At 44.9% G+C, this 11,682-nt stretch overlaps 1 protein-coding gene across 2 annotated transcripts; it reads right to left on the bottom strand.

Annotated features, from left to right (window-relative positions):
* Positions 1–234: 234 nt before the first annotated feature.
* ap1m1 (adaptor related protein complex 1 subunit mu 1) lies at positions 235–9,526 on the bottom strand. 2 transcript variants are annotated; one of them, XM_040169754.2, is made up of 12 exons: positions 9,177–9,526; positions 8,286–8,442; positions 8,102–8,169; positions 7,878–8,008; positions 7,216–7,363; positions 6,913–7,039; positions 6,472–6,614; positions 5,353–5,424; positions 4,980–5,138; positions 4,653–4,778; positions 1,449–1,524; positions 235–1,041 (listed from the first exon to the last, which is right to left on the bottom strand). In XM_040169754.2, exons 1-12 carry the CDS (start codon positions 9,216–9,218, stop codon positions 1,019–1,021), a joined length of 1,272 nt encoding a protein of 423 aa, XP_040025688.1. In that variant the 5' UTR covers positions 9,219–9,526; the 3' UTR covers positions 235–1,018. The 2 variants fall into 2 exon arrangements, with proteins under 2 accessions (XP_040025688.1, XP_040025691.1); XM_040169757.2 differs by having other exon boundaries at positions 6,472–6,611; positions 9,177–9,484.
* Positions 9,527–11,682: the final 2,156 nt, after the last annotated feature.

The following is an 11,682-nucleotide window of genomic DNA, read 5'->3' as shown; positions in this document are numbered from 1 at the left end:
CGGTTCACGGACTGCTGGCGCTCGATTGCCGGTGATGTCACAGCATTAAGAGTCGCACTGTTTAGCGAACCTCCAGGACGGGATGGAAAGAACCAACTACCGCCATGCCCCCGCCGATACAGGAAACCCCCTCCTGTGCAGAGTTTTCCCCTCCGCTCGGCATTCCGGCCTTGATTTGTGGGACAGGTTGACTGTGATGACATCACAAACAAAATGACCCAGTGACACGTTGAAGACGTTTTCTCTAAATAGACATTTAATGATTTAAAAGGTGTGTGGTTACAGACAGGGAAAAAGGGAAACGGCCGTAACTTTTTCAACTGGTATTTCTACCGTACGACTTAAACTTCATGTTTTCTACAAAGCCAAAATGTCAGAGGAGTCAAATTGATGAAAAGCACAACGGCGCCAACAGGGCAATGCTCTGGCATCACAGGAGATAATACTACACAAAGACAAAAAAAAAAGAGATATAACTTTGCTTTACCATTTATAATCTGCAAACAAATAACACTGAAGTTCATCAACATGTAACAAATATATACACATAATCAACAAATTGGAATTGTGGCAGAACAAAGCAGCTTTGTATAAAAAGACCTCCTACTCAGACTGATGTTTTATTAACCTGCGTGGGTGCGATTACAGTAACTACGTGAGTATTGTAGCATAACTCTTCTAAACCATTTGACCCCCCTGTAATAACTTTGTGTACATCTGTGCGCTGCGCGTGCTGGATGTAAACAGGACTCCTGCTACCATTGGCCTCGTTCACATTAAGAGCCACATACTAGTAAAACAAAATGACCTTTGATTTGATAACCTCACCTAACTGAAGGCTCCGACTATTATTTGCATTGATCAGAAATCAGTATAACTTCAACAGATACAAAAACTAAAAAGGAAAAGACGGTCGTCTTGTGACTGACACCTGCCATTAATAGCGCATTAGCGGCCCCACGCCGCCGCCGCCCCCCCCCACTGATTTCCACCTGCCCACCGCCGGCTGAGGCGCTGCCTACTGGGTCCGGAGCTGGTAATCTGAGGAGGAAATGGGACAAGAACTTAATCAAGTGGACAAAATAAATCAGAGAATCGGAGAGAAATAAAGTGGAGGCAGCTGATGCTTTCCACCCGGAATGAATGGAATACAAAGGAAATGAGATAAGGATGTTTGGCAATTAGCGGCAACATTAGCAAAAAGGCCCGGCATGTGCAATGTTTGAAATTTCGGTATGAAGTTCAGGGAAGGTCGACAGTAAAAGTTCACTTTCTCACATTTCGCGGGACGTTGCCACATTGCCTCATGTTCTACCGCGTATCCCCTTTTTAGAAAACGGCATCGCTTCGAGGCTGGTTCCCACCACGTTGCACCGCATTGCCCAACTGTTGCCTAAGAGCTGCACATACGGGGCCTCTGCGGCAGTATTAGTGAACTCGTAACCTACCTCCATTCTGGGTGATGTAGCGCACCCACGGCAGGGCCTGATAGCCGCTCTTCTCGATGATCTTCAAGTATCGCACCTGTTGAGGGAAAAAAAAACAAAGCTGGATGACTGGTGTGATCGCACAAAAGAGAAAGGATTTTTTTCTGCACTGAATTTGTTGATCTAAACATTTTTAGGGTTTGCGCATTATTGCAGAATGTGGTAAGTTGCTGGTGTAACCCAACTAAAGGTTTTCTTTTTTTTTTTCTAGAAGCTAAAACTACAGATTCATTTTCAGAGTCTGAATTCATCGTGTGCAGGGACACAGGGCAGGCCGGAGTTTATCCCAGCATGCACTGGAATGGTTTCCAACATGTCACCCAGAGAGAGTGGTGCAGTGCATTATGGTTTGAAAGGTTTCTATGAATACTCTTGACACAGTATTTTGACTTCTGAGCCCCTGCTGAGCCTCCTTTAACACCTGCAGCGCGTATTTGACACTCAAAGACGCATTTTAAGTGGAGGATTCCTTCAAGCTTGTAGCGAGCCGCAAGTTGGAGTACAAGCGGTGTTGATGATGAGGAAGCAGTAGTATGAGTCACACTGTGAGAAAGGAAGCAAATACAGCTTTGAAGGGAAACTATGTTCATTTACATAACCGTAGTTTTTTTAGGCCTGTGAGAGAAAAAAATGCACATCAGCATTATCGAGATACAACTTTCACAAGCTATTAACTGGTATTTCACCAGAGCGGTGTTACAACAGGGTTGATTTTCGAAAAACACACAAAAAATACGGAGAAATGATTGCACATGGTTTTTCTTCATCAATGAGGAAATAATATTGTGGTATCTCAATTAATCGTGTTGCAGCAAAGCATCCGTCGCTGCTATTACCGATTCTACCGAAGCGATACATTTCCCACAAAATCATTCTGCAGAAACAAATATATAATAATAATAATAATAATAATAAAAACGAGAGCGGGCACTTAAAGGCTGACATGACCCCTTTCTGGGAGACGTCGCCGTGCCGTGTTTTCCTCCTGCCGGTTTCGCAGCCAAAAGCTGGACAGACAGGGCAGGAATCTGTGGGTCGAGCGGCGGCTCGCCTCTGGTGAGGCCTCGGCAGCGGCCGCCTTGTCATTACCTTCCACTCCACCGTGAGGTCACGTAGACGAGGGAGAAGAAAGCGGCAGACGAGACGCATGACGACAAAAAACACAGACGCGGGATCACCGAGTCTGCCGGCGCAGCACTTCTCCCTGAAGCCCCGGCAGCCAAACATGCCGCCGGTCTGACCGTGGGTACGCAGTCAGCAAAACGCCATCAAAAGGCATCCCCCGCAAAATATCATTATGGCTTGTAAGATGAGAACCCGGAGGATGTTTGTTGTATCTCGCTTGGTAAGTACAGACTACACGTGTGGTCTGGATCTACGGGGCTTTCGAGGTGGACGAAGTGCATCTGCCGGCGTTCCCTCGGCATCCCCGTAAAGACGCCACTTCTGCTGCCGATGCCGTGCGGCTCCCATTTCTCTTTAAATTTACACGGTTGCCTTTTACGTGCATCGTACACACCTCACATGTGCGGCCACTACACTTAGTGGTAGAGTTAAGAGGAACTTTCTCATGCTTTGACATTTACACGTGTCTAATTAAGCCTCACAGGCTCGTCTCACACGTAGAGTGGCGTTCTTGATGCATCGGAGACCCAGTGTGCTGTCGCCCTGTAATAAGGGGAAGAGTTGGAGGGGAGTACATTGGTTGCCTTTGAGAGGGCGGGTGCACCACAGTGTGATTGCAAACGCTGAGCGAGGAGTTTTTAAGCTTTTGGTTATACAATTTAGGAACCGGTTAAAAGGCTACAAACAATCCGACAAGCCAAAGATTTGACACTTTCCAATATTGAAGCCATGAGGACAAAAGGATTTATTTCTATCACTATTTATATTTCATGGACATGAAAAGCGTCTTGACATGTGGCTTTGTCGCCACACATGACGCGCCTGCCTTTCATTCAAGCATCTGTTCATTTATGGATTAGCAAAGATGTGAAAGGAAGGAAGGAAAAGGAGATTACTTCTTTCAGCTGTCAAATTATCTAGGAAAATGGCAGGCATTCTTTTACTGCCAAAAACACCCCAATTAAAAATATCACATATTTGAATTATTGTGGGTTTGAGCTTCCTGTTTCCGAGTGGGCTGCGTAATGTCCACACAACTTAATAAGGTCTTATTGACGATCATAGGAAATGTGGAGAAGCAGGAAAATATGACCTCTTAGCTCCTTTAACTGAATCAAACAGAAAGCGTTTTCAAAAGTAAATAAAAGTGTAAAAAGGAGAAATCCAGGCACCACATCAGTTGAGAATAACTGAGTTGATCAGGGAGCTTAACATTCTTTATAAGATGGCTATTATATTATATTTATATAGGACGTTGATATGCAGTCTGAAGGAAGTACTGTTCTAGGAATGAATAAATGTTCAATAACAAAGTTATTCTCCAGCATCCGTCCCGTTAAAGCTTTTAACAGCAGTCCTCTGTACATCCAGACAGAAAGAAACATAAATGTGTGCTTCGTTAATGCTACACACACAATCACAGCACAGCTGGGATTATACACTATATCTAAACTGTGGTCCTTCAAACATGAAGGCAAAACTTTACCTACTCTCTCATTTTCATGGGAATCACCATCAAATCCCAATGAATCTACTTACCTGTAACTAAGCATGACATTTTCTATCACTGTAATTGCCCTGAATGCAGAGGGCTCCAAACTGATGAGCAGTTGCTTTCTGGTTTGTTCCAACTGTAAAAATGTTCTCAACCACAGAAGCTTTCTCACCGTTAAACTGTGCTATCCTACTGCCCCCTCTGGCCAACAACAGATACAAATAAGAATTGTTTAAATTCCTGCTCTGGGGGGAGAGAGAGAGAGAGAGAGAGAAAGAGCGCAAATACTCTGCACCTTAAATCTCTGAATGCAGGACGACAAGGAAACCAACGAGCAATGCGAGCTGCGTGGGCTATGAATGCGTGTGCATAATCAGGCCGCAGGTGCAGATGAGCTGCGGCGCATCCTTGAACGCGCTCTCAGACGGTTTACTAAGCAGGAATGATAAGCACGGGTTGAACCTTAACCTGATTTAATGCGGTTTCCCTCAGAATTACTTGAATAACGTTAAGACAGGGGTTTGTGTGTGTGTGCTTGTGTGTACCTGGATGCCTGAGGTGGTGAAGTACGGTATCTCAAACTTGACACTAATTGGGGGCTTCCCCTCCTTGTCCTCAGCCTCGACGCTCGGCAGACCGAAGTGGGCGCGCATCAAATACTCCTTTCCACCCTGTGACAAGTCAAAACACAGAGTCTCCCTTACAAAAGTGAAACTTGATATTCGGGTGCCGAGTCATTATACACAGGATCTACAGCACATAACCGACCCACCCTAACGAGTCTAGTGGAGTCACGCAAACATCAACAAGAGATCTAACAATCCCTTTCTTAGCATCTGCACGCTCCTCGTGAGTCAGCGACTTATGCTCACAGGGAAGGACTTGATTGACCAGACGATCTCGCTGTTCTCTGGCACCCACTTCACGCTGCCCACGGTAGTCTTGAATTTGGGAGAGTCCGCGTCCGTTGGCACAGGAATGTGGATCTCCACGTTGTTGGCGGTGGAGCGCCTTTTGAACTGACTCTTCGCCTGGGACGAGAAAAACAAGCGGCTCAAGTTTTGAAACAGCCAGCGGGCCGTCCCGACTGAGCCGACACACTCTGAGGCGACATCGAACGGCACGGCCGTCGAATCAGGTGCTTCTTCCTGACTTTTTGTATTTTACGATCAAACCACGGGACCCAGAATAGACAACAAAAAAAGGACGTTTCTATGAATGACACGAGTGGTAAAAGGGACCTGCCTTGATCATGTACTCGATGCGACTGTGGGAGTGCTTCTCGATGACGGATTCAATCCAGATCAAGGGCTTCACCTGCCGAGTAAATAAAAAAAATAAAAAAGAGAACACACGTGCATTGACCTACCTTTAAATTCATTTTTAACAGGCTCTAGTACGCCGAACATACGTGTCCGTTTAAATTGAAACGTATGACGCAGTCACCGCCTGGTGGATGACAGATGTTACAGCAGCAAGAACAAACACTAAACGTTTGACCACAGGACATTTGTAGGCATAAATATATTCACTACAAACAAAGATATACATATAGGGTTTGTGTGTGAAATCCGTGGTGTGTGCGCCAAGTGTCGCGGAGGAAATCGAGGGAAAGATACAGACGCACAAAACCTGGTTCACATGTTTCTTAGCAAATCCACAAAAATCACACATATCCAGCACAAAGCCCGGCTGACACTAGATATTTTGGTTTAAATCATATCTAATAAAATATATCAGCCAATCAGCAGATAGTGGGGAACAAAATGTTTTAACGTGAAATTATTTAACACTTAAATGTGTGTATTTTTTAGAAAGCGCATGCGTTAAAATGGGGGAGGAGGTATGCCAGGTATGATTTAGTAATATGCGACTCAAGAAGTCCCAAGTTTGACCCCTAATAGCTGCAACTGGAGAGACCTCTGCTCCACTGTGCTACTTCCCCTCCCACAAGCTGACTGGCAACTCCTATTGTGAAACACGTGTGGAGAATCTGAGGTCACTTTGCATGATCTCAATCCTCCCCCCGTCCTCCTTCCGTTTTATCGATTCGCCACCAATTTTTTTTTGTTCTTTTTAGTTTTTAGTGCTTGAGAAGCTCATTGGCCTGCATGACAATGAAGCAATTTAGCTGTATTTGAGTAAAGGTTGGTTTGCATTGGCCAAGATCCTGTTGCTTAAATATTAGCTTACTGACTGAGCTTCCCGACAAAGCAAGCAACGTGCAGAGTGAAAAAAAGAAAACCGGATCAGTAGGAACTCAAACCTGATATATTCTCAGAAAATGACAACAGGCAGGCATTCATTGGTCAGCGGTCGGTCTACTGGACCACCAGGAGCTGCTGGGAGCACCGCGGTACTCACGTGGGTGTTGAGGCGGTAGGACATGAGCTCAAACTCTCCATCGGGGGGAATGAAGGAGATGGTGCGGTCGTTCTCAAAGCGAGACAGACGGACACACTGGTGGAACTTCACATCTTCCAACTCTACAGATTTACTCTTTCCTCCTCAAATGAAAAAGCAAGAGATAAAATGAAAAAAAAGATAAAAAACAGAGGCACCAGTGCACCAGCACTGCATGAACTGCTATGGATACGGGTAAAACTGCATTTGTGTGTAACTTTCAGCATCACGTGATTACAACTGATGTACGACACTGAGTGCCCGGGAAGAATCGTCTCATGTTCGCATCTGTATAGTCTGCAAGTGACATTCATTATGATCCTATCGTCCATCGGCCAGCTCCTCGCTAAGCCCGAGTCCTGCTTTGGCACGAAATAAATTCTGTTATAAGGCAGGACTCACTTCCAGTGTTTTCAAACAAAACCTTGTCGTTAAGGCCGAGCCGCAACTCAGGCATTCCAGACAGGAAGACGCGCATCTTAATGGAGCCGACGATCTCACTTCGCAGGACGTTGCCGTTGGCACTGACCTGGGAAGAAGAGCCAACGAAAGTCTCACAGAGAGCCATTTCAAGAGAGAGCGATCGCAGCAGCCTACAGAAAATATAGCAAGTACATATGGGCGCTGTGACGCACCCATGGAGGAAGTTTACCAGCACTGCGAATGGCATTCCTTAAGCAACACTCTTAAGCAAGGAGTTCCTACCAGGAGGTTGACTGACTCAATGACGTCCAGGAAGACCTCATTCTTCCTGTACTTGATGCCCTCTGACCGCCAGGAGACGGCATTGGTGACTGTGGCGGGGGGTCGCGGGGCGCCAGTGTCTAGCTTGTGCCCTTCCTGGGTTATGTATCTGGTAGACAGAAGAAAATGTAAACTTTGAGGCAAAAGAGAGGAACGGGGAAAATCGAGTGTTCCCGAAAGCATCGATGACGAGCGCAGACTCTTCTGGTTACTTGGGGAGGATTTTCTGACCGTCCTCACGTCAGAGTTAGTCTGCAGGCAACCCAGACAAGTCATGCAAGTTGCAGCTTTTTATGTTGAGGACACAAAGCTCACTCTGACTTGCAGATATATAGAACAATCCGTGAAACCAATGCATAAAACATGTCATGAAATAGCTGATTTAGTTCTGTGTGATAAACTGATCGGCAGAAACGGGAGGAAATGTCACTGTGAATATTAGCACCTAAAGTAAAATCCATGATAATCCATGTTCTTAGTGGATTATCGAGTAGTAGTAAAACATCAAAGCTTCTCAAGAGTATTTTTTTTTGGGATCAATAATGGCAGCATTCATTAGTTGCATCTATAAGGAATGCAGGTAAAGTTAACAGCAATGAAACTATGACAAAGGAGATACTCACTCCTGTAGAATCTTGCTGTCGGTAGTCTGAGGATAGCCAAAATCCATCAGCTCATCCATCAGCTCGTATATGATGACAAAGTTATCTCTAATGCTCTCTTCCTCCAACTCTTTGAAATACTCTGAAAAAACCTGGAAAAAAAACACACCACTGTTGTTTTATTTCTCCATTGCTAGAAACATCAAGTATACGCTTTTGTTAGCAATCTAAAAGTCCCGCCCTACCTGGACAATTTTGTACAAGAAGGAGAAGACCAGCGAGACGCTAGCGTTTTTCTTGGACGTTGCGACCACTGACGTGTTGCGTGTTGAGAATTTGTAGCTGCAAGAGTTGAAAATACCAACACCGGCGACGCAACACAGAATGTGGACGAGTCGGCCCGGTGGCGCGGCACACAGTGAAGGATACAGTAGAGGTTGTTGTGTTTGATCCACATGAAACGGACCCCCCCGTGGGCCAGGATCGGGGAGAGGGTCCCCTCCTCCTCCTTGTCCATCAGGAGGGTCATGAAGTGCTCGATCTCAGACATGTCCACATCTCCCCGGTAGTTTCGGCACACGAGGACCTGGAAGGAAGAGGCGGTATTGCTGCTGGTCATGCTGACGGACTATCGAGGATATAAATGTGTAACAATGTATAACAGTCAATTAAACATTTTGGTCATAATGGGTTCATTTATTTTGCATTCATCTTTACTCGTTCGTCGTGAGATGCTTTATTTTGAGCAAGAATAGAACTAGATGCAACAAGGTGACACACAGTAAGCTGCCGTGTCTGCGATGCACCTGCAGCGTTTACCTGTTCTCTGCACCGCCGAAACACAGCTGTGCGGGGCAGGAACGAACAGATGTTAGAAACCGTTTTTACTTGGATGCAAAAGCATCTCGACTAATACACTTTTTTCACGGCGGTGTTTCCCAGAAGATGCACACGGGTGAACAGGGGTTGACTGATCGTCACTAAGTGTACGCAACGTTACGCAGAGAGGCATTAAAGTGGGGGCTCGAGAGGTAACCGTTAACGTTTCCCTGCTTGCTAACAGCTGGAAACCGGCTTGTTTTCCTGTCGCTACGTGGCCTAATGTGTTCCCGGTTACACCACCAGATGTATCTGAATGTTCTGGTGCACTTTGCTGGCTTTGATTAGAAAGGGAAACCCCTTTAACCCAGCATATCGACCCGGGCCGACGCGTTAGCTTACTCCGCTGCGGATTAGGCCACATCATGATCTGTCATCGAAGAATGCGTTAGCAGCGCGGCTAGCTAAGCTAACGCAGGGTTAGCGCCGTCGGGCTCTTACCTTTCCTTTCAAATCCAAGACATACACCGCACTCGCAGACATCTTGAACAAACTTGCGCGAGCTCAGTTCCGCTCTTAGCACAGCAGCTTATTGATAACGTTAATAACTACCTCGGGGCTAAAATACAGACTTTCATTCATAATACTGAAGGGAGGAAAGACGCCGTCCGAGCAGCTAGCGAGCGCCCCCGCGTGGAACCGGAGGGCGTGACGTCAGTGCGCCTCAGCGGTCAGAAGCATTGTTCCCGTTTGAATGCAAGGGGGTTATTTGCTAATAATTTGATAGATAGGCATATAATCGTACAAATGCATATAGAGGTTTCCTGCTAAATCATTAATGTGTTTTTGTGCGTATAAACCCATGCAACAAGGTGACTGGTGGATGCAGCCTGTTAACAGCACAGAGAGAAACTACAGGTTTGTGTTTCCATGTTTAAGTCTCATTTTTCTATTGATAAGGAATGGATTGGGATATAGAACATTATGAAATTGTCCATATATTGGCTTTCGTATTACAGCATGTGTAGTAAAACACTTTCAGATAATATCTGAGGATCTAAATGGGGATATGATATATTCATCTTTTCTTACAGTTTTAGAGCACAATACACAAATCAAAAATATATTACATTAGACAAAGACAACTGTAAATTCAGCGTTGGCATCTCCTCCGGGTCAACATACTCTTCAATCTTTGAAGCTTCCGTGTTAGAGAGTATTAACACAGATCATAAACCTGGTTCCCTCTACTGGATGAACAGTTCATCTGCACTACACAACTTTTGGTCTCTTTTCTCATGATATGAAACTACCAAAATCAGAGGTGCTCAGTTTCTGTATGTGTTTTTATAGCTCTTCAATGGAAATACTGACGTTTGCTACAAAACGACATTTTGGGGAAATAAACGTGTTTTGATGAAGAAATGTAGCTTTGACAGGAGGACCATGATCATCATGTGTCTTTCTCTGTGTTTATCCCTATCACTGATTTTTTTTGCTTTTTGTATCCTTATTTATTGTGGAATAATATGAAAAACAATAAATGTATTTAACAACACAAAAGTACAATGAAGAGCATGTTCACCTTCTTGTGGTCACCTTGTATAACAAGCCACTCATTATGTAGTTTTCATTTAAATGATGTAAAATGTGTGTGTAGCTTCACTAAAGCTGAACTTAGACTTTCATTCAACTTCTCTGAGCTTGTGCAAATCTTCACTGTCATAAGTGCCGAAAGGATCCTGGTATATTAAGTTCATACTGCAACTTAATGAACTTGATCATCTCACAGCCAGGCAGTCTTTAACATTAAAATAACGTTGTTTTTAAAAGCCTGCTCCCAAACTGCTGATGGTTTTCACCTCTGTTTCCGATAGAGACCGAGATGTGAACAGATAGCAAGAACTAGTTCTAGAAGTGAACTACGACGTTTGATGAAACAGAAGCAACTGAAGAAAGGTCAGTAGTAACGGCTCCCGTCTGACTTTTGTTTATTTCTTACTCTCCTGGCGCAAAACCTTTCAGCGCTGAGCTTGTGCGAGACAACTGCGCCTCATTAAAGTGACAGATCCCCTGTCCCTTGGCTGTAAGATGGAGTCTAGACATTGTCAGAAGTCACGGATACAAGTGGACTGAGTTACCGGTCCAAATATAACCGACTGCCACTTCCCTCAGCTACTTGCATGCACCATACGCAGTGTTTGGGCTTGTAGGTGGGGATCACTTGATGTAAGCTGCGTATAAAGACGTGTTTGTACAGAAAGCCGCACAGCGGACGTGTTTTACTGTTGTTGCAGAATGGGCTCGCCTCGGTACACAATGAGTCACTGCATCACCCAGGTGTGACATACTTGATAAGTTGCATTTGCAGGTGTTGCCACAGCAAGCTTTCTGAGTGTTGGTGGTTGATCACCGTCGCCACTGATCACTGAAATGAATGTGTTTTCAGTAAGTTAAATTGATGAGTGGCAACAATTAAACCCAGAACTGTTGTGTCAGTGTCCGCATGTCGTTTGCATGACATCACAGACTCAAGGCTCCTAAAATTGTACTAGTTTGAATTCTTCATGGTGGTGTTCATATACACTCTAATCTGTTCCATCATTCCCATGGCTTGGGGATTTATACTTAGCAGGACTTTGACTGTGCTCCCAAGGCGATCCTGTGGCTTTTTGGGGAGATTTTACCATACAAGGAGAAGAGGAGTTTAGCTTGGCTTCCTGTGGGAGGGTTCTGATTTCTCTCACTCTGCATCCGATCCACTGCGTCTCTATTTCTCTGTGTTCTCCTCCCCTGGTTTGGCTCCAAACCTGCTGCTCACTATACAACCCAAGAAGAATTCTAGTAAAAGAAAACATTACCTGAACACCTCTAACATTATTATATGTTACAAAAAACGACCAGGGCTGTATCAGATCATTCTGTTGTCATGACATTGTGTGCAGACAACTAACACACCGAGTAGGACACACGGGCCTTTGTTGTGCTGTGAGCTTATGTTGAACCC

The sequence above is a fragment of the Gasterosteus aculeatus genome, chromosome 3 (genome assembly GCF_964276395.1).
Source record: "Gasterosteus aculeatus chromosome 3, fGasAcu3.hap1.1, whole genome shotgun sequence".
NCBI lineage: Eukaryota > Metazoa > Chordata > Actinopteri > Perciformes > Gasterosteidae > Gasterosteus > Gasterosteus aculeatus.
Note: the sequence above shows the minus strand (reverse complement) of the source record. Positions and strands in the feature narration are given on the sequence as shown.